The sequence below is a fragment of the Protopterus annectens genome, chromosome 12.part0, assembly GCF_019279795.1.
Source record: "Protopterus annectens isolate FY-2018-M chromosome 12.part0, PAN1.0, whole genome shotgun sequence".
Lineage (NCBI taxonomy): Eukaryota > Metazoa > Chordata > Ceratodontiformes > Protopteridae > Protopterus > Protopterus annectens.
Window position 1 is genome coordinate 369,240,851 of NC_056746.1, and position 24,497 is coordinate 369,265,347.

General features: G+C 39.8%; 1 protein-coding gene across 3 annotated transcripts in view; it reads right to left on the reverse strand.

Moving 5' to 3' along the window:
* LOC122816582 (SEC14-like protein 5) overlaps nt 1-24,497 on the reverse strand; it is a 1,360,693-nt gene that overhangs the window by 1,159,294 nt on the left and 176,902 nt on the right. For all 3 annotated transcript variants that reach the window (XM_044089470.1, XM_044089469.1, XM_044089471.1), the window contains exon 2: nt 7,857-7,926. In XM_044089470.1, coding sequence (XP_043945405.1) covers nt 7,857-7,919 — 63 coding nt within the window. In that variant the 5' untranslated portion in view covers nt 7,920-7,926. The remainder of the gene's footprint in view (nt 1-7,856; nt 7,927-24,497) is intronic.

Genomic DNA, 24,497 nt, shown 5'->3' on the forward strand with positions numbered 1-24,497 from the left:
TATTTTACATTTGTTGACCGGGCTAGTCTTACTGGACATATATCCGTTTTCAGTAGAGGCCCGGGGAGAAAAGCTCCAAATACACGAAGTAATACAATTATTACAAAAGACCAAAATAAGCATAATACAAAAGTACCAGTGTAGACTTATATAGCAATTTACGAAAAACTAACACTGACAAAAGTATGTCAATAGAGCAAAAGTCAGAAAAAGTAAAATACATGGTATAGAATATTCTGAAGATAGATTAAATAAAAGATAGATAAGCAGTACACAGGTCGGAAAAACATATGTGACAATAAACTAGAATGCTAAGGTAGAGTCAGTATCAAGGATAAAACAGTCAATAATTAAACCTATTATTCAAGGACCCGTAAGGGGAGAGGGGGGAACTTGGGAAATAATGAAATTATTTCAGTCAGGGTTAGCACAAGGGCATAACCACCGGGATTTTAGATATTCTTTGATGCGTCTTTTGAAGTGGGATGTAGAGTCAAGGTTAGTTATTTCATAAGGGAGTTGATTCCAGAATTTCCCTACAGAGTTAGAGAATAATGCATCCCCAGCTTTATTATATGATTTATTTAAGGCAACAAGGGTTTATATCCTCAAAAGCAATGACTAGATATATAAAAACACATTGTCTTCAAAGAACATAAAGAACAGCAAGTACTAGTTATGAGCTTTTTCACATCTAGTTGCTTTTTCACTTTGCAGCATGATTAATATATCTGTAGTCCGTCTTGACAGAGATGTTGCACGTGTATTTTATAATGCCATTGTTTATGCTGTTCTATGGATTTAAAAATCAAGTAAAGCCAGTTGTATGATCTACATTAACAATAAAAGTAAAGCATAAATGAAGCACATCCTGCAAAGCAAGGTTTCATTCCTGCAAACTCCACCTGCATGCTATGACTTTTTAGTGAAGTCATTTAACAAATCCAGTGCTCACAGATTTCCCTTGAAAACTGGCACTTTTACTTAATGGGCTCTTCCTTGTTGGCAAAAATAAGATGTCTGCAAATTTATACACAAAGCATCCACTAAAGGTGAGATGACATAACCAAGCTCACTTGTGTCAGACTAAAGAAAAAAAAAATAGATCACCTCTGTAAACAGCAAGGTGCATGTTTCTCAGAGAGAAGCTGCCTTATGCACGAATAATCCCTTGAGGAGAAACTAAAAATATATTCTGCAGTGAGACTTTCCAATGGCAAAGCCTGTTGCAGTCAAAGTGATTAATACAATGCCTACGACTTAATGCTTATTGTCACAGCTCAGCATCCCCAGCGTTTTAATAAAATGTCAGCATGGATTCAAAATGTACTAAAGATATATCTCTATGTTCATCTCTTAAACTTACTCATTACTTCAAAAACTGAGAAGCTAAGAGCACCACTTATGGTCATCAGAATTTAGAAATGATCCTTCTAGACTAAACGTTTAAAAACTGTTGGAGGAACAAATTACACATTGCAGTTTGAACTATGACATTCATGTATTTTTTTGTCTTAAAAAGTTTAGATACCGTCACAGACAAAGGCCTGCTCTCAAGGATAACTTGCAAACTTTGAAAAGGTTGTTCAGAGCCACCCAGGATTCAAGTAGTGCTTTAGAGAATCAAACCAGATCTCAAGTTCAATGTTCATTCAGAATTCATTATAACTGGAAGCTTATACTGTCAGCAAATAAAAGCACCATGCAAATCAGATTTTGTGTATCAGCTTTAGTATGTATACTAAACAACTAACTACAAGACATGTTTTCACAGCTAACTCACCTTTAGTATGTACAAAATATCTAGCAACTGTATTTCAGTATACACATATGTACTCATCGGTCATACCAAAAAGGTAAACTGCAAAAGACCAATCCAAAAGCAGCTGGCAGCTTCCTTGCAAACGTATTATTTAGTAGGTGTGTGGAGAAGGGAAAAGGAAAAATGATACAACGCAAACAAAAATGCAGTAAAAGGGAAAACTAATTATCTCGATCTGCTGGTGTGAAAACTGTTTCAGCATCTTTGTCATTAAAAGTCTAGTTTCAGAGCTGACTCCATACCCAGATGTGAGGTAGGAATCCACACCTTAACCTTTCAGGAAGGAGTGTATGATGCTCTGCTGTAAGACCATGTATGGCCAGAACTGACATCACTGCATATTCAGGTTCCAAGAATAAAGGAGGAAAAAAAACATAAATCTGTCTAGTCATGTGAAAGTCAACAACATGACAGCACACTGTAGTCTAGATCCAGTCTAAACTGTACTTTCTAACATGGACTCCAATGGTAAAAGCTGACAGTAGCTCCACTATGAGGAAGGGGGACCCACCCAATGAGAAAGGTGAAACTTGAGGATGCAGTGGTAGGTGATCGTGAATAATTATACTGGAATAAAAAAGGCCTCAGAAATTAACATGCACATATAATGTGTGCTGCATGTATCTGTCTGTCTCATATATATGTATATAGAGATACATACATGTATATATTTATACATAAACGTACATACATATAAATGCCTACACACCCACACACGCTCACAAAGTATATATGTGTGTGTGTGTGTGTGTGTGTGTGTGTGTGTGTGTGTGTGTGTGTGTGTGTGTGTATATATATATATATATATATATATATATATATATATATATATATGTACCTATAAATACATATATCTTATATGTATATGCATGTATATATAAATTCTTGGCTATGCTTATGAGGGCCTCAGGGCCAGTAGCCTAGCAACTTCCTATGATCCTATGTATATATGTATATATACATATATTTATACATACATATAGATATATCTATATATATATATATATTTATATAAATATGTGTGTGTGTGTGTGTGTGTATATATATATATATATATATATATATATATATATATATGTACATGGGTTCCATACACTAGATCGAATTTTCACTAATTCGAAATAGTGCACGGAATGCTCACTGCAGCGAAAGTGCACTTAATCGAAAGTGAACTTACGCGAAGTTCAGTACAACGAACGGGTGTTGTATTGAACTCCCGTGCAGTACTCACAGACCTTAGGGTTAGGGCACGGGTCATAGTAAGGGGATAGTCCTACAGGCTATCCCCTTACCATGACCCGTGCCCTAACCCTAAGGTCCGTGATGACTACAGCACAGTGAAGGACATAGCAATGTCCTCCACTATGGTGCAATAGTCACGAACCTTAGGGTTAGGGCATGGGTTAGGGTAAGGGGATAGCTTTACTAACTATCCCCTTACCCTAACCTGTGCCCTAAACCTAAGGTCCGTGACTATCGCACCATAGTGGAGGACATAGCTTGTTTTTATGTCCTTCACTGTGCTGCGGTGTTTTTGGTGAAGTGCACTTACGCAAAAGTTCACTTTTGTTAAAGTGAACTTTCACAGAAGTGAGGCTTCCTATTACAAGTTCGAAGTAGTGAACTTTCATTTTTGTAATAGGAATCCATATACATATACATACATATATATATATATATATATATATATATATATATATATATATATATTTAGATATATATCAATAGTATAATCCCATTATAACGGACTCAGTTATAACAGAATCTCAGCTATAACGGACAAGGTCCACAGGTCCCGGCCGTACACTCACATAAATGTGCAGAAAAGGTGTTGGATATAACAAACTCGCTTATAAGGAAATTTCGCTTATACCAGACTAATATGTCCTTGTGGCTGCTGATAGGTGTTGTCTTATTTGGTTATAATGGAATACTAGTGGTGTCATTTGGTACGTTTGCACTGATCAGACGGACTGATTAACGAACGACCATCACAATCTATAAAGAGTTATGACATAACATTATGTAATACTGTCACACAGCAGGACTGCTACCGCGTTGCCAATGACCCTGGAATCCTGCTTGGGTCCAGAATGGCATCCATGTATGTCTCACCAAACCCTAGTAACTATTTTTGGACATTACTCAAAAATGAGATGAAAGTGCTTAAGAGAGCAAAGCTCCAACAATATGTCACCAGAAAAGCACCTCAAAGCCCAAAACGAGTGGTACAAACACAATGTGCACTGTGGTTGCTGTGTATTCGTGTGGAATATTAAACTAATTGTGTTTATACCACTAGTTTTGGGCTTTGAGGTGCTTTTCTGGTGATATATTTTTGGACATTCATAACAATAACAGTGCATGCAAATTTATACGTGTACTGTTTTGTATAAAATGGCAGAGAAGTCTGCTAGTTTGAAGAGGTTTGCAATAACTCCAGAGTTAAAATGTCAAATTGTCATTTTAATAGAAAACAAAAATAAAACACAGGCTACACTGTACCCCAGTATGGTCTTAGTAAGTCGACAGTTACTGACATTTGAATTAACTGTTAGAAATACCTTGGGTACTCAGGTTGACAATCTCACATTCAACCATCAGGTGGCAGCTGTGGTCAGAAAAGCCTTTTACTTGGTTCATCTCATGTCGTTGTGTCTTTCGGCTTTTCCCAGTTAGGGGTCGCCACAGCAGAACTCCGGTCTGCTAATGATTGGCAGTAGATTTTTACGTGCCGAGTTGCCAGCCCTGACGCACAACCTTCAACGAAGGTACGCCCTTTGACGCATGTCAACACACAGAAGACGCTCTAGCTGAGAATCGAACAGGACAACGTCTTACTGAGTGGCGACAATGCTACTGCAGCACCACCACCGCAGTCTACTTGGTTCATCTCATAAGTAAAGGGATTGCATCTAGAAAAAAGGAGGTTATTACCTCTCTGTACACCTCCCTCATTAGACCTATAATTGAGTATAATGCCCTTTTTTGGTATGTACCTCTCCAAACACCTGCACCAACTGGAAAGGCCACAGAAATACCTCACAAAGTGAATCCATGGCCTCCAACACCAGTCCTATGTGGACAGGCTCAAATCACTATCACTCTACTCGGTAGCATACAGATTGCTCAGAGGTGATCTGTGTCTCTCCTATAAGGAATTATCGGACCCTGTCCTACTAGGGATGCTCCATATCCGTAAGTCTAAATCCTCTCACGTTACCTGCTTGATAGGAGTAAATCTAATATGCAACAACAACAAAACCTGCTGGACAGACAGGTTTGTCATCCAGAGGCTGCCCTGTCTATGGAATAGACTTCCCATACATGTCAAACAGAGTACCTCATGACGGTCTTCAAGTGCAACCTTGATGAATGGATGGGAAACCACAAATTTGTCCCAGGGGTTCCACCTTTGTCCCTCACTGACAGGGGTGACAGGTGCTGACTGAGGTTTCTTTTTTGGGGATAAACTCTTGGCTGGGCTCGTAAGGGCCTCAGGGCCATTAGCCTAGTAACCTCCTATGATCCTATGATCCTATGAAATGCAAATTCTCCAGGCAGTTTGCTGAGGAGTAACGAGAAAATGTGCAAGTCTACATACGATGACATTGAAGACGCTCTTTTCCTTTGGTTAAAGCATGCACGTTCAGTCGGTGTGCCTGTGTCTTGTGCAATATTGAAAAGGAGGCGGCTAGTTTTGCCAGTGAACTTGGTCACAGCAACTTTAGCTGCAATGTCGTCTAGTTGGATTGGTTTAAGAAACACCAAGCTGTCATCTTCCACATTCTGAGTGGAGTAGTACATTACAGTACTGTAAATGTAAAAGTATTATAGCTTATAACACGTAATTTTAGACATTACATGTAAAATGCCTCTTGACACTGTTACACATTTGTTTACCAGCAGTGTGTGTGTGTGTGTGTGTGTGTGTGTGTGTGTGTGTGTGTGTGTGTGTGTGTGTGTGTGTGCAATAAGGTAAGAGGTGCAAGATTTTCTTTTGATGCAAATTGCTGTAGTTAGGACTAACTCATGACAGTCAGCTATTACTGTAATGTTTTCTGATATGGATGAGATAGAGGGGATCCACTTATGGCATCCACAGTTTGTTCACAATTTTGGACCCCCTCCCCCTGTCTACATGTGTCCAAACTGGCCCTGCCCTGCTTCCCTCTGTGTGGATGTCATAAACGGATGCCCCATATATATAAATATATATGCATTTTGATATATATAAACATATATATCTATATCTAACAATATATATATATATATATATATATATATATATATATATATATATATATAGATTCACTTCATAACACTGAAAGCTCAAAACACTGAAACCAAAACATTGAAACTTCAAAATCTTGAAAACTCAAAACACTGAAAACACGTCATACATATACTGAGTTTAAACAACATAAATCATTGCACTTTCCACCAAGTGTAAGCAGGGGGGGCTGCTACTTATATATATCAACTCCAAGACTGCACTTCACTACACTAAGTGCAATCTTGGAGTTGATATATTTAAGTAGCAGGGGGTGTGGGGGGCTATGATTTATGTTGTTTAAACTCAGTATATGTATGATATGTGTTTTCAGTGTTTTGAGTTTCAGTGTTTTGAGTTTTCAGTGTCTTGAAGTTTCAGTGTTTTGGTCTTCTATATTATGAAGTTTTCTCATTTTCAGTGTTTTGAGTTTTCAGTGTTATGAAGTGAATCCATATATAAATATATATATATCTATGGGTCTACTGCTTTTGGTCGAATTACATTTGGTCGAAAATGATTTCAGGCAGCCCACTTCACTGAAAGCTCATTTGATGGAAAGCTCATTTGGTCGAATTCCATTTGGTTGAAAATGGAATATAGCCCCTGCCCCACTGCAGTGCAACCCTGGAGTGAGAATATAAAGTAAGGAGGGGTGTGGGGGTGCATAGCCTCCCCCACATTTTGCAACTACTTTTTACTGACGTTATATGTTTCAATTTATTTTTAATGGATACACATATATATATAATAGTGCATACACTGTAATTATGTGGGGGGCTATGCCCCCATGCTCCCCACATCCTCCAATGTGAGGGGCTGTGCCCCCCACACCCCCCCTTACTTTATATTCAAATATATTCTTTATATGTATATTCATACAGAGTGGCAGTTGATAGGAACACAAACTACCATACCACACCCTACTTCAAAGTGGCAGTGACTAGGGACACAAATACCACAAGCTACTAGTCAAAGAGCAAGTAGTCATCAATTTTGTAACAAAATGTCATATCATCACTTCTCTATGTATCACAGTGTCACTATGCCATCTAACACTGTCAACACTTCCAACATCTCATTACCACCATCATCTGCCTGTGCCACATCATATTTTCACCATTTTGTTTGCTTAATAGTTTCCATTTTGAGCAGCAGTTTTGATTTACAGGATGTTTTTTTAACCGCACTTTAGTGCACAGGAGGAGCACTTACCAGATCGCTAGGTTGATTCTTGCCATCTCAAAAATAACATGATGTTATATCAAGACTTTTACAGCATGATAAATAATGGCATTGTCTATGAGGTAAAGTGCTACTGTATTTCAACATAGGACCATGGGATTCTACATGTATTTCCCAACATTTATCTCCAGTGAAGACTAAATGCCAAGAACAATAAGTGATAAATCTTAATTAGAACAGTTAACGTGCAAAAATACCTCCTATGTTAGAACTATCTAAGCTCTGAAATTCAAAACTCACATCAGGTATTCCAGTTATGTGTTAACAAAATTATACTTAACGCTGGTCATAGACAGAGAAACACATATAAGTATACAAAAGCCAAAGTATTTATGGTTTACAACTTTCAGAAGCAGCTTCTCAGACATGTGACAAATCAGGAAGCCTACAGGATGCTGCCATTTAACACCTGTGGGTGAGCACCACTGCATTATCCCCACGTTTTCATTCTTCATTTCACATACCAAGCTACATGTACATACGCCTTTTACAATTATACAATCAGCTATTGCTTACCGCCATCACCATCTCAAAGGGGTACTTGTAAACTCGAACAGGTGACTGATATTTTTGCACCATTTTCAATCTGAAAAACATAAAAATTAAAAAGGACAGTTAAGGTGGCCATACACTATAGGTGCCAGCATACATATTTTGAGGTAACAGACAAGAATGAAATGAGTAAAACCAATAATGTGCATGTTTAAAAGGATGACTTCATTAATACTTGAACTGGGTCCTACTGCTGGAACCTAAAAATGAAAATATCGGAACCTAAAAATAAAAATATTGAGCAAATTAATCTATCATTTTTATGGATCTAATTTATGTTGAATTGCTAATTAAGTCATTCTCTGATTAGTTCTGTAATCCACTTAAAGATCACACTCAGCAGGTAATCCTGGATGGGGCACCACTCTATCAGCTAATACACAAACCAATTAATTTACTCATACATGGTATGCATACCTAGAGGTAATTTATGCGGCTGCCAGTTCAACTATATCACTTTTTTGGGAAATAGGAAAAAAATCCCACAAGGACACAGGGAAGATATGCAGGCTCCATATAGAGGAACCTAGCCAGGAACCAAAGTGGAAAACTGTAAGAAAGCAATGCTAACTACTATGTCACAGCCCTTTCCTAAATTAAATTAAATTAAATTAAATCTTTGTAAAAAGTACTTTAAGCCCCTTCCCTCAAGTGCTGCAACCACTTTCAGTCAGCGCAGAAATATAATTTACAAACTATAAACTGGCATTTAATCCCTAAAATGAATATTACACTGTTATGTACTACTCATATCTCCTCCTTTAGGCATCTGCTTTTATCAGAATGGCATTATTCTGACAAAGGAAAGCACCAAAGGGTAGGTCTTTCACACCACATCAGCTACATGAAATAGAACACAAATTACCAAGCTGCTAACAGTTCACATAAGTATCTCACGTTCTGCTCCAGCAGTGTACTTAACTATCTGAATCTGACACCTGGGAACTGGGTGTGGAACACAGCTGAAATAGGTCCACTGGCCCAGCTACCTACCAGGCTTCCAAAAGAAATAATCAAAATAAAACATAATTAGAAAATTGGACTTTTGCTTACATACATCTGATTAGCTGATGCACATTCCATACTGGTCAATTATCTTTTTCTGCTACTCAACAAACAAAAAGTGCCAGCAAACTTTATTAACTCGCCAAATAGCATCATCATTTCAATGTTACCTAGGCAGCCAAAATTGGACTAACTGACTGTCCATCACCAACAAATATGTCTCCTTTACATAATAAGTCTAAGTTTCTTATGAGCCCTAAACACACACTTCTGGTAAATAAAATAACAGCAAATCAGAAACATCACATAACAGGCAGTAATCTGTCCAGGCAGCTAAACGGACTACAGCCCAGATAACACAAGTCTGACTGGTGGCCAGGCTACTTGACAGTGCAGGCAGGGAAGATGGTGGCACCCATCCATGATGGGGGTGAGAGCGATGGTGGTTCCTACCCACCTCGCACTCCTGCTCTAATGATAGGGCCTTGGCTGGAGAGCAGTCCCCATCATAATGCAGGGAGCCAGAGCTGAGAAAGACATGGATATGGCTGTTCAAGCCAGTGATGGAAGTCCCTGACAGCATATGTGGGGAAACACATATGCATGGACAAGGAGGCATAGGTGCCTTTATGGTGATGTAAGTACTGACATCACCACTACAAGTGGGGTTAAATCAAATTAAGTAAAAAGTTCTCATTATTGGGATGCAGGCCACTGAGAGCACAAGGGACCCTCATGCCTGCCTAGATGATGACCCCCCTCCTCTCCAGATAGCATAGTGACATATCAAGAAGAGACTAGATGGGTAATAGGTTCATAGGTGTGTACTAGGCTAATGGCCCTGGAGCCTTTACAAGCCTATCCATAGGATTACCATGGCATCATGCCACCCGACCTTAGTTCCCAGTGCCTCTGTCGAGTAGAGCCACTGGAGTGATTCCCGGGGTGAATTTTCTATTTCCCTTCCACTCATCAAGATTTCTCTTGAAGAGGGCCAGTGAGGTGCTCTGTTTGACATGGATGGGAAGTCTATTCCATAGCATGGGCAGTCTCTGGGTTATGAACCTGTCCCTCCAATATGTTCTGTTGATTGTGGTCATGAGGTTGAGGTCTCTGAAGCGTGTGGGGCGGAGGGATTGGGATTTCTTTAGATGTAGCATTTCTAACACAGTTGGGTCAGACATGTCTTTGTAAATCAAACAGAGAACGCCTCTAAGTAGGCGATATGAGACAGAGAATAGTTAGAGTTTTTTGAGTCTGTCCATATAGGACAAGTGTTTAAGGCCTTGGATCCTCTTTGTGAGATACTTTTGCGGCCTCTCCAGTTGCTGCAAGTGTCTAATGAGGTAAATACCAAATGGAGCATTGTACTCGATGACTGACCTAATGAGGGAAGAGTAGAGGGAGACAATGACCTCTTTCTTCCTGGATGCAAAACCCTTAGTAATGAGATGAGCCACACAGAAGGACTTTCTGACCACAGTGGCAATGTGGTGGTCAAAAGAGAGGATGCTGTCAACCTGTGTTCCCAGATCTCTTATAACACCTTCTGTGTTCAGTGGACTATCATCAATGTCTAATTCATGGGAACCGGGTTTTTCCCAAAGGGGATGATGACATTTTTTGGCAATGAGCTTAAGGCCATGGTTCTGACACCAGTCGTTGGTCTAAGTGAGGCCTTTCTGTAGGATGTCAACATCACTTGGGGAGTTAATAATAGCTCCCAACTTGCAATCATCTGCGAACTTTGTCAGCCAGAGTCCCTTTGTGTTGGCCTGGACTTCAGAGAAGTAGATTCCAAACAGGAGAGGACCTAGGACTGAACCCTGTGGGACTCCACTCGTGACTGGTCTGCAGTCTGACTTGGAGTCAGCTACTTTCACACTGTGGGTTCTATCTGTGAGGCAGTTTGCAATTCACCTAGTGATATAGGGGTTGATGCCTAGCTTAGTGACTTTTTCCATGATTCATGAGTGGGGAATGGTATCAAAGGCCTTGGCCAGATCAAGGTAGGCTGTATGAACCACTTTGCCTTCATCCACAGCTGTGGTGACTCAAAGAAGTTGATCAAGTTAAGCAGGCATGATCTACCCTTCACAAAACCAAACTGCGTGGGATCCAGAGTTTGGAGAGTCCCTATATCCTTGTTTATTAGGTCCATGATGATGGATTCCATAGCTTTGCATATCAGACTCGTCAGGCTAATGGGGCGATAGTCCCCAGGGTCTGCTGTTGCTCCTCCTTTGTGAAGAGGGATGACTGTAGCAGTGCGCCATTCGGTAGGGACAAAGCCTGAGGTGTGGCTGTGACTGAACAGGGCACACAGGTAAGGTGCCAGTTCATGCTGTAGCTCATGTAGAACACAGCCAGGGATATTGTCAGGTCCCATAGAAGCTGTATTCTTGGCCTTGGACACTGCTGTTTTAACCTGTGCAGCAGTAATACTAGATGCCTGGCAATCAACTGGTATTGTGATTGGTCCTTTTGGGGGGGAGAGGGGTAAAGTTGGTATTAAATCTGTCAGCCAGTATATTGGCAATATCTGTTGACTCGGTACAGGAGGTACCATTGTGCAGTAGCTCAGTGCAAATCTGGGTATTGCCGTGGAGATTCTTTACATAACTATAGAAGGCCTTGTGGTTGTCTTTAATATTTGCTGCAATTTTGTTTTCATAGCTAGCTTTAGAGGATTTGATGAAAGATCGCAACTTTTTATTGAGGCTAATAAGGGAGTTTTTTCAGTCTTGGGACTTCACCTTATTCCGCATCAGTTTCCTCCTTCTGTTGTAGAGTTTGTTTATGGCAGGGGGACCACCAGACTGGCTTCCATTTTTTGGACGTGAGTGTCTTGGTTCTATTGGTTATGGCAAGATCCATGCATTTGTGTAAGTGTTTGTACAGTGCATTGGTGTATGATTCGACAGTCATGCAACTGATCTCCATTTGCATGGGTTCCATGAAGTTAGCCACCTCTGTTTTTAGGAGCCCAAAGTTAGCTTTGGAGAAGTTTTTCATGGTGGTTACCTTTGATGGGGGGTGGGTGGAAGGGGTCTATATCACTTCAACGAAACGGCAGAAGTTCGAACACCATACGTTCGAATTTCTAACCTCAAAGTGCAAAACCATCGATGGCTTAGAACAGCGATTTTTTTCCCATTCCAAGAAACACACATACAACACAAGCACACCAAAAAAACAGCAATCCACACACATACACTTAAAATCCTACATCTAACCCTACACTAAACTATCCACTTAGCTTAACCAAAACCCTAACCCTAAGGTCCGTCACTATCGCACACTCACCTGTCCCGCTCCCTAACCCTAACTCACCTATCCTGCTCTAACCCTAAGGTCTGTCACTATCGCACACCCACCTCACCTGCACCCTAACCCTAACTCACCTAACCCACGCCCTAACCCTAACGTCCACACAATTGCACACTTACCTGAACCCAACCCGTAACTTTCCACCACAGTGCTGAAAATAGCAAAGCCACAGAAACGGCCCACCAAATTCTTTCCCTTGGAAAGAATTTGGTGTTCCACGGCTTTGCGATAATCAGTTTTCGAACTTCACAGTTAGAACATATGGTGTTCGAACTGATGAAGTTTCGACAAACTGATAGGAACCCGGGTGGGAGGGATATGTGGATTTCCAAGGTGATTAGTTTGTCGTTGGATCTAACCAGGGAGGAGTTGACTATTGGTGTAGAGCAACGGTCGCCCATGTTAGTAATGACCAGGTCAAGGATGTTGCTATCTCTAGTGGGGGTAAGAACAAGCTGGTCCAGGGCATTGGAATTAATGAATTCCAGGAAACATTGGGCAAGTGTATTGGTACATGAGTAGTTTTCCCAGTTAATGGAGGGGTATTTGAAATCACCCAGTATGAGAGTGTTAGGTTGGACCCTAATATTCTCCAGGGTGCTTAGAAACATGGAGTGTGAGTCTTGGGACATGGTTGGGGACCTGTAGCAGGCTACAACCTGAATCACTGCCTTACCCAATGTCAGCTGCACCTGAAGTATCTCTGATGTGTTATGTTGGGCTACAAGTCTGGAGGTGTGCGCATGCCTTATGAATATGGAAACACCTCCGCCTTTGGAGCTTCGGGCCAAGTTCTGGGGCCGAAAGGTGTGGAATGAGTTATAGCCTGGTAGTGCAGGGGTGCTTTCTGCTGCCTTAAACCAGGTCTCTGTTATGGCACAAATGTCGATGTTCTCCATTTTAAGGAGTGCTTCGAGCGAGTGCATTTTGAGATTTAGACTTCTAGCATTGAGCAGCATGACCCTCAGACTGCATTTGTTTGTAGTTGTTATTGTGGTAGTTTGGTCTTTGGAACACCACCTAAAAAGGGCACTATAGGGTTGGCAAGAGCCTTGGCCAGTATCCGGAAGCCCAGGTGTGACAGATGCAGGCCATCTCTGGCAAAGCATCGAGGTCTGTCACTCATGTCATCCCAGGCAGACAGATACTGGATCCCCTTGGAATGACACCAGAAACTTAGCCAATTGTTGAAATCAATCATTTTCTGCTTGTACTGTGGTATCATTCTGGGTGATGGTAGGATGTTGCTCAGGGCTAGGGTCATACCCGCCTGGGCTACATAGTCTGAGAGCTCCTTCATGTCTCTTTTCATGTAGTCCAGGGAGGTACGTCTCAGGTCATTCACACCTACATGTACAATGACACAGTCATATTTGTACCTGTTGTTGAGGGACATGAGTGCATGCGTTATGTGGCAGATCATGGCACCTGACAGTTACTTTCTCCTTATTCAACCTAGTGAGTGGGACATCAGTGTGCCTCACTATCAAGTCACCTATGACTAGTGTGTTGGGCATGCTGTTTTGCCCTAGAGGCTCTGATTGAGTGACACACTGTTTAGGAGAGTTATGTGTCTCGTGATTAGTGTTGTGTTGTGGTGGTCGAGTGCATTTCTCCCTTGGAGGTCTCTAATGATGTCAAACCCTCAAGTTAAAAGCTGGCCAAAAAGAAAGCAAGGTCCTTTCCCAGCAAGAGTATTATGACTGGCACCTAGTTTGCCTCTAGATGACTAAATGCACATTAACAAAAATCTCCAAAGTTTGAAAAACCAGGATGATGTCAGTTGAATGTGGTAGACTGAAGTAACTCCCAGCACAACCAGCATGCAACTGAGTGATGCATCAGACCTGGATAATCTGAAATTGCACCAAAAATCGACAAAAGGTTCTATATTAGATTAATGAAGTTTCAGAACTTCGAATACCACATGGTTGACACCATATGATCAAAGTTCTGAAACTTCGAAAATCTAAAAAAAAAAAAAAAAACTCAAACAAACAAAAGTAAGTACTTTAAGCAGGGGGGCAAGCCCCCCTGCACCCCCCACAACCCCCGCTACTTAAATATACCAACTCCGAGATCACGCTACAGTGTAGGAAAGGGAAAACTAGAGAAAAGTTCCTTGAACTAGAAATAGTCAAAGAAAACACTGAAGATAAATTAACCAAGCTGGAAGACAGAGCAAGACATGAGAACTTAAGACTGATGTATGTACCCGAAGACCAGGAAGGGAAAGACTGTCACCATTTCACTACAGACAGGTTTGTGGAATGGACTGGTATTCACAAAGACCACCTATGAGTAGAAAGGGAGCATAGAATTTTTGCGGGTCCACGGTGAGGCCAAGGATACCTATGACTGATTATAGTAAAACTATAAATACTTCCTAAAGGATATAATACTTTCTTTTCTCTGGAAACCAGGTAAGCAGCTTAAAATTGGGGGTACAAGAGTATACATGTACCATGATTATTCGGTGGTCACCCGCTAAAGACGAAACAATTTAACCTATTTTAAAAAATTTAAAGATGCAAGGCTTTGTTTCTGATTAATGTATCCAGCTACACTGAAGGTCTATTTTCCACTTGGGTGAAGTCCGTTCTAGATCCAGAGAATGTCACATCAGAGATGAAAAGATTTTCTGAGATGAGTGTGCATGGTGTATATCCAGACAAGAATGCGGAGAAACCAAGTAAGATCAATCAAAATTCCAGAAGGATATTACACACATGACCATTAAAACCATTTTTGGTGTTCTGGCAGAAAATGCTGGACAGTCAAAAAGGTCAGCTGCAAGCAAAGCAGTCTCTTGATCATCTTGGGACAGAAGGCCTGCCAGAATTCTGGGACACTGATGAGGACAATAAACAAAGAGAGTAATTTGGCAACCACTTTATAATATCCTAATGTGAATGTGAACAGTGTGTGAGATAATCGATATTACTAACTAAACTAGCCTTGGAAACCTTTGGACTATTTGAAGAACCACGGTGAGGCCAAGGATACCTATGACTGATTATAGTAAAACTATAAATACTTCCTAAAGGATATAATACTTTCTTTTCTCTGGAAACCAGGTAAGCAGCTTAAAATTGGGGGTACAAGAGTATACATGTACCATGATTATTCGGTGGTCACCCACTAAAGACGAAACAATTTAACCTATTTTAAAAAATTTAAAGATGCAAGGCTTTGTTTCTGATTAATGTATCCAGCTACACTGAAGGTCTATTTTCCACTTGGGTGAAGTCCGTTCTAGATCCAGAGAATGTCACATCAGAAATGAAAAGATTTTCTGAGATGAGTGTGCATGGTGTATATCCAGACAAGAATGCGGAGAAACCAAGTAAGATCAATCAAAATTCCAGAAGGATATTACACACATGACCATTAAAACCATTTTTGGTGTTCTGGCAAAAAATGCTGGACAGTCAAAAAGGTCAGCTGCAAGCAAAGCAGTCTCTTGATCATCTTGGGACAGAAGGCCTGCCAGAATTCTGGGACACTGATGAGGACAATAAACAAAGAGAGTAATTTGGCAACTACTTTATAATATCCTAATGTGAATGTGAACAGTGTGTGAGATAATCGATATTACTAACTAAACTAGCCTTGGAAACCTTTGGACTATTTGAAGAACCACGGTTCTCATTAAATTACCAGACAACAGTAAATTTGTATACCATAGTCTAGTGAGACCACCCAAAATGTATTCATTAGTTTGTTAAGAAATACTGGATATGAGTTACCTACTTGTAATGCTTTCTTTTTCCAAGCCAAGTTACTATTTGAACTTTATTGAAATGGTCTTCATTCTCAGTGTATTACTGGGGTAAATGAGGGAAAGGCGGTTGTGAGTATAACACTATAACACATATGATGCAATGCGGGGAAGGTAGGGGAGGAAGAATAATGCAATTTCTTTACACTACTGGTTATAATCTACCTCGTCCAAACAACAGAGCCTATGCTCGATACTCTCAGAAGAGATGCAATAAGAAGTAAGATATTAGTATTGTTGCTGTGCATAGTTTACAGGCTGTGATTGTTAACCAGTTATGTTGACGTTTTTATACTAATGGTTCAAACATTAGAGCAGCTATTCTTTATTAAAATTATTTAGAACTGTAAACTAAGACAGTAGTGGAATGGTAATGACATGACTCAAAAACTGTGAACAACCCCACCAACCTAGACAGTACATTGAAGAGTATAATAGGCAAAGGGAGGCGGGAATTCAATAGTTGTGAGATGTTCATCTGGGTGCCTGAACAATGGATATTAAGAAATCAAGCCATTAGTGAAAGTCATGTTAAACATACTTACATGGAATATAAGTGGGCCAAATGAAATCAGATACAATTGTACTTGCATAGACTTAGAAATGATGTAGTGCTGCTACAGGAAACTCACTTAACTAAAGAAGAAAGCTAAACCTTCCTTCTGTGAAGTAGGTATCCAGGATTCAGCACTGAAGCCTATAATGGAAGGAAGAGGGAAGTGACTGCATTAATAAAAATAGGGGCAGACATAGACAAAGAAGATAACAAAGTACACGCAAAAGGCAGACATGCTTTTGTAACAGGATTGTGGGGAGGTCACAGAATAACTATTGTGAACTATATATACCAAATGGGGCTAAAGCGGATGAAATTAAATCATTTGCAAATGAAATTGCAGAATATCACCAAGTTATCTTAATTATGGGTGGAGACTGGAATTTAATAACAAATATCACAGATGTTAGTGGGGCCCAAGAGTGATCAGAATACTTTACACAGGAAAGCTCTTTCATCATATATGCTGGGCCTACGGCTGGTCTGAACTTGGAAAAGGTAAAGGAGGTCCAGTGCAATTCACATATTTTTCAGCCCCCATGTCAGTTGGTCTAAAATATTCAGCCCCCACATCAGTTGGCCTAGACTTGATAGGTTTTATATCTTGAGGAAGCAATGACAGACTGAACTATCACAAACCCCAGTTTAAATACAGCAAACTGTCACATATCCTTGTTTGGTTTCAGATCAAGCTGCAATGCACTGCACCTTGAATTCCCCACAGGAAAGCATTTTTGAAAGACCCTGACGAACGGAGAGTAACCACATGAAAAATCCTGAAAGAAGACATTCTCTTGCCGATAAAATTAAAAGTTATGTTTTTACCATAATTGCGCATCTGGGTTGTCCATTTTCATTCTTCTTCAATGTATGGATTCAGATCCGATCCTTGGATCTGACTCAGCTGCTTATTTCAGACTTACGATCCAGCTCTCGAGCTCCTCCCTGTACTCATAATGCTCTGCTGTATCATCAAAGCCCCAGATCGAGTTTGCTGCCCAGTCCCATAGTATCTGTGATGTGGATATCCCCCTACAGGTGCCAATGGTGAGGACTGAGGCTCTTTGATTACTGGCCCAGAGGTGGAATATCCATGTCACATAGAGGCTCCTTGATCACTGACCCAGAGGTGGGATATTCACATCACAAAAAGGCTCCTTGATTATTGGTCCATTGGTGGGTCATCACAGTATCAGCAGAGACAGGAAATAAAGAACGAAAGACAGGGCTCAAACCTGGAACTGTAGGTTCCAATACAGTTCCATATGTCAATCCAGAAGCTTTGGATGGGGGATGGATGGGAGGGAAGTTGTGGAAGAATGAAAATGGACAACTCAGATACCTAGTTATGGTAAGAACATAACTTTTAAATCTGATGGTGTCCTTTTCATTTTTCCTCAATGTATGGAACAGAGTCCCCAGCTATGCTGTTCTTCGAGGGTCCTCATGGAAGGATACTCTGGAGCAGTGCTGAACCAAAGGAACTTCTATTTCTAGAAATAATTCCAGTTTTTACTGAAAGACAAAGTATAAGCATTGAACTATGTAGCTGCAGCACAAATGTCAATAGATGTGCTGGATGAAAAAGCAGGTAAAGTGGCCATGGATTTGATTGAATGAGCTTGGAAGGCTTAAGTAATGTCTTGCCTTTCTGTGAAAAAAAATCCAAGAAATACAATCTGTTATCCATTTAGCTAGATTGACTTTAGACACTGGATAACACAGTCATTTTGAGGAGAAAACAAAAAGTTGGTCTGATTTTCGGACTTGTTTTGTCCTATTAAGATAAAAACGTATCGGTCTGTGCACATCCAGCAGGTGTAGTATGCATTCTCCTTTACTGGTAAAATTTGGAAGGAAGACTGGTAAATGAATGGAATAGTTAAGGTTATTCTCTCAAGCCACTTTAGGTAAAAAAGAAGGGTTAGTCCGTAAGGAGACCCTATCCGTATGAAATGTATGGAGATTTGGAAAAGACATAGCCTAGAGGTCAGAAATTCTATTTGCAGAAGTGATAGCTACCAAGGAAACTGTTTTCCATGATAAAAACATCAGATCGGATTTAGGTGAAGACTCAAAAGGCTTTTGAGTTAGTCCTTGCAGCATATCTGTTAGGTCCCAAAGAAAGACTATAAGGTGAAGGACCAGATGAGAAGGCAAAAAATGTGGAAAATGCATAAATATAGTTGCAAGTACAGAAAACTTCTGGAAGCACCTCATGCTGATCAGGAATGAATGCAGGAATGGTTAAGGAGAGGCAAATTCAAACCAAGAGATGAAAGGTTAATATTGGCTGCATACGTGCTGGTTTACAAAGTCCATTGAACATGTGGGAGAAACGGACAAATATAGGTTTTGTAAAACCAAACTGGAAACAGTCGCACACCTCCTTGCTGGCTGTGACATACTAATAGCAGAAGGACTGTATACTGAAAGGAATAATAATGTGGCAAGATTGCTGCACTGGAGATTGTGCAAACATTATGGTACTGAAGTGCCTGAAAAACACTGGAAGCAGGAGACATAAAGCATCAGAGAAAATGATGAAGTTTACATCACATGGGATCATCCATTACCAACAGTTCAAAAGGTAGATGCTAGAAAACCGGATACAGTGGTCCATGAAAAGAAGACAAAAGTAGCACTGATCACTGAAATCGCCACGCCCAGTGACTACAGTGTCTTGCATACAGAGAGACACAAAATCATAAAATATCAGGATTTGCAGGCAGAAACGAGAGCAATGTTGAAGCAAGATACCCAGACAGTCCCAACAGTAGTAGGAGAAATAGGTCTTATAAAAAAGAATCTATAATTGTAGTTAGATATGTTACGAATACTTGTAACTCTGAATTGCAGGAGTCATTACCGGGCGCATTGCGGGTACTATGAAGAACACTTCTAGCTGACATCAAAGATTGAAACAATACTAATTTCATGAACTTTAACTGTACTTTGACTTAGGAACAGGGTTCATTCCCATCATGGTATTAGAAACCCAAAAGATGTGGAGAAATTAAAAAATAGAGAGATATCTTTAATTGGAGGTTTTAAAACAAAAATTCCTTTCACAAATGCTTTGCATAATTTGTAAGACGTCAGAGAAATGTGTCTCTTGCCGGTATGATAACTGGAGACAGCAAATGGGAAGAAAAGGGATCAATGTCTTTCAAAGCTCAAATCTTTTCCATTTGTTTCTATAAACCTTTTTTAATTGATTCCTTTTGAGAAGCCAAAATAATACTGCTTATGGGAGAAGAAAACCTGGGCTGTCTAACTATTATTGGAAGTGGAGAAACCATGTGGTTAATCTTAGCGCTCGAATGTTGGGATGTTGGATTCCTAATGGGTGTAACAGGAGATCCAGGGTTGGCTACAGTATCCATGGAGGATATCAAAAATGAAACCATAGGAAGGGGAACCATACCTGGCAAGTCTAAAAAGGAATAATGAGGATTACTGAGCTTTTTAGCTTGTTTGCTTTCTGTAAGAATTTGGGAATTAGGGGAAGGCAGGTAAGCAAAAAGGAGACCCAGGGGCCAACAGTGAACCAGAGCATCTCTTGGTGACTCTCCCTGACAGAGTATCAGACCAAAGATCTTGTTGCACTTCTTGCTAAGGGGAGTGGAAAATAGGTCACAGCAAGGTCAGCCCAAATGCCAGAAGATAATTTCCACCACAGATGGACTAACATAACATTTGTGGGGCATTAGAATGGATCTGCTGAGCTTGTTCGCTAAAAAGCTGATTTTCCACGGAATGTGTGCCGCAACTAGAAAGTGGTCTGAAGAGATCGCCCATTCCCATACTCTCACAGCCCCTCTGCAAAGGGGGTAAGATTGGGTTCCTCCTTGTTTGCTGATGTACCAGACTACAGACATGTTGGTCTGAACTGCACCTGTTCTGAAGGGAACAGCATCTTGAAAGGTCTGCAACGCTAGGGCATTGATATGCAACTTGGTCTCTTGGGGGGATCAGGTACCTTGGACAGTTCTTCCCAAGAAATACCCCCCCCCACCCTAACTGAGAAGCATCCTCCATGGTCACTGTGGCCATATGGGATGGAAGGACAATGAGTCTGCCTAGATGAGGACAGCTGAATTGTATCCACCAACTGATGTGTCTTCTGCAAACTGGGGTGAGCCTGACTGGGCAGGATAGGGATTGGTGGAGAATGGACCATTGCACAGCTAGTATCCATTGTAGAACCCGCATAAAAAAGCATGCCAAAAGAAGTTACAATGGCCGCTGGCATGGAACCTAGTGCTTGCAGCACTGACCTTGCTGGAGATGTTGAATGAGTAAGAAGAAAATGAACTTGAGTCCTTATCGTAGAGATATGGTGCTGAGGTACTGGTACTATTTGTTTTGTTGTGCCTAGATGAGCACCAGTGAACTCCAGGCTCTGTACTGAGTTTATATTTGACTTGGCATGATTTACAGTTATGCCCAAGGAGTTGTAAATCTAGAGCAAATAGTCCCTGGTGTGTAAATGTAGATGCTTGGAGGGGGCGGTATAGAGCCAATTTTCTAGATACGGAAACACCTGGAATCCTTTGAGTCTCAAGTGAGCTGCCACTACTGCCATAAACTTGGTAAACACTATGGGGGCTGCGGTGAGTACAAAGGGCAGGTCTCTGAATTGGTAGTGACTGGCTCCCAGCTGAAAGCAAATCCTGGCTTAGTTTGTGATTTGTTGTAGAGATGACTGGTAAGAGCAGTTTTATTTGAATTTATATTGCATTTGTTATCACTGTTTTTAACTGTTTGTAGGTAGGAAGAGACTGCTTCTTAACAAGCTTTACTTTGATTTAGATTTTGTTGTTTTACCTTTAGTTTCACTTTTGGTTGTCAGAAAGGGATAAGTTTTCGACAGGCAAGCTCTAGCCACCACAAGGGGCCTAGACAGCAATAAATTGAGTCAGACTGCAGAGAGGAAAATTCTGAGCATATTAAAAAAATCCTGTCTTGGTTTGTGATTTGTTGTGGAGTTGACTGGTAAGAGAAGTTTAATTTATTTTTACTGTTAAAAGGAGCTGCGACTGCGAACTATCTTTGCGTGCGACGTAAAGAAATTACAACTTCTGACTGGCTGGTAGAACTTTTATGGTTAGAACAACTTTATTGTATTATATTATTTAGTTGGATATTGCTGGTATAATTTTTATCATAGAAGTTTATTTAAGTGCCTTTCAATTCTTTGCTACTGACTTTGTGTAATTTTTTTCCTTTGCAATATTTTATTAAATCAAAGCTGAATATGGATTCCTTAAATGATATGCAATTAACGATTTGCTAATGCACAAGTATCTTGTACAGTGTAATAAATGCTATGCATATTTAAAGGTAACAGCTGATAACACTGGTGATCTTTGTTCCTCATGTCAAAAGTTGGATGATTTGCTTACCATTGTTAGAAGCAAATCTCGACTTTATGATGATGATTGCACATGTGCAATTGGCATGGCTTGGAGAACTGTTGTATCATATATTAATGATTGGACTGATGAACTAAATAATGTTAGGCATAGAACAAACAGAACGATTTAGGAAATGATGCATCTATTTTCTGCAAAGAACATTCAACTCCTATGAAACCTGATGAGGCCCCTGAGAATTATGGAATTGTGGATGCAAGTACTCAGCAATCTGAGGATCCGGTTTGTTTAGAAGGAAACAAAAATAGAAAGAAAGGAAGAAGTTCTCAACAAATAACAAGGAAGAAAAAGAAACTGACTAATGACTGTAAAGGAAAGAGAATATGTAGTAAAAATTATTCTGTTTTATTATGTAACACACTGGTGACAGATAATGAAGAAGATATCTGTCTATCAGAAAACCCTCAGTCTACAGAAAAAGGCATCACCTTTCCAATGGAAAAGATAGAAAAAAAGACAAGGGGCAGGTGAAAAGGAAGAAATCAAAACTGAGCGAGGAAGGATTGAAGAATGTTACTGTAAGTAAAAAGAAAAGAAAGACAGATGTTGACTACATGGCTCAAGCTGTGGATTTACAATGCCAGCTGGATGAGAATTTAATACGCAATGAAAACAGTGGAATTAATAAGACTAATAGTGATGAAGATCTATCCTTCGTAACAATTGATAGAGCAGAAATGACTGTATTAGAAGCGGAAGATTCTTCAGAGATGGTCAGCAAAGATATTCTTGTAATTGAAGATTCAGTTATTAGAGGAACTGATACTTATATCTGCAGAGATGATAATGAACATTGAGTAGTGTTATGCTTGCCCGGAGTAAAAATAGAAGATGTGAAACAAGCCTTGGAATGCCTTAATGTAAGGAAGTATTGATCTGTTTTTATTCATGTTGGTACAAATTATGTCAGCAACAAAGATTATCTGACTGTTAGTCGGGAACTGACTCCTAGATAGTATAGCTTGTACTGGTGTTAGGACATATTTTTCACAAATCACCTATAGAAATGATAGTCAGGTCACTGTGAATGAAAAGATTTTTGGATAAATACCTACATGGAAAAAAATGCCCTGTTTTAAAAAATGGAAATGTGTAGAGCATCCAAGCCTTCTTTTGGGCACATGTGTTCAGACAGGAGGTGGTAAAACTTGACTTGAAGTTACAGTAATTTCTTTGGGAACACAAACAATATCTAGTATCACACACCAACTGGACAGGTGAAATCCTTGGTTACAGTCAAGGTGTCCCACAGGGCTCTGTACTACGCCCTTACTTGTTTAGATTGTATTTTTCAGACCTTACTTTTTCATCTAAGGTGTTCTACAGTCTATATGCTGATGACCTGAAATTGGGTAAACTGATTACAAGTGTTACAGATAAGGCATGTCTGCAAAATAATTTGACTAAATTGACCATTTGGGCAGTGGAGAATAATATGTTGATAAATGCATCAAAAACTAAGCATATGAGATTTGGGAGACATAAACTGAAAGGTGAATATTTAATACTGCACACAGTGATTGAAACTGTAGACTCATTTAAGGACCTGGGTATATGGGTAGATTCAGCTATGAGTTTTTCTAATCATATCAACCAATTGGCTAAAGATAGTTATAGAACTATAGGTTGTATAAAAAGATTTATAAAGTCTAGGAAATCAAACATAATGAAGTCATTTTTTGTTAGTTACATTACACCAAAACGTGAGTACGGAATAATAATATGGAAACCCTATAGGAAAACAAGCATGAATAAACTGGAAAGAGTACAGTGGAAATATACCGAGGGCATCCATGGATGTGAAAATCTAAGTTATTATGAGACTAAAATATCTGAACTTGTACAGTGTCTCTTACAGATATTTAAGAGGAGATCTTATTCAGGTATATAGGGCATCTAGGGACAACTACCTCTGGGAATGTTTGGGGTTATCAAAAAGTACTAGAGAATCATCAGATAACCTATATAGAAGATTCTATAGGAATGAAAAGTGTACTAATTGGTTCTCTGACAGAGTAGCTGATGCTTGGAACAGACTACCAAATTATATTAAAGCAAGAGTACTAATTTAGATATTTTTAAGAACTGCCTGGACATTTATTATGGGAACAAGTGTTTTGGCATATTGGCAAGCTAGAAGGGCTTTAATGCCTGTGCTTGAAACATTTGTATGTATGTATGTATGTATGTATGTCTTCTGGATCTGTCTGTTTTGATGTGATAGTATGCATCCTGAAGTTCTATACAGCATCCAATTGTCCTTATGAAGAAAGGGCAGAATGGACTGGATTGTGAACACTCGGAACTTTGCTATCTTTACAAACTAATTTACTTTGCTTAGATACAGAATGGATCTCAGGTACCTTGTTTTCTTTGGTACTAAAAAAAAGTGTGAATAAGTTCTGAATCCTATCTGGTCTGGAGGGAACTTTTGGATGACTCTTTTGACTGGGTGGAACATCAGGAAGATTCTTCAATGGGGGGATGGTAAGTAA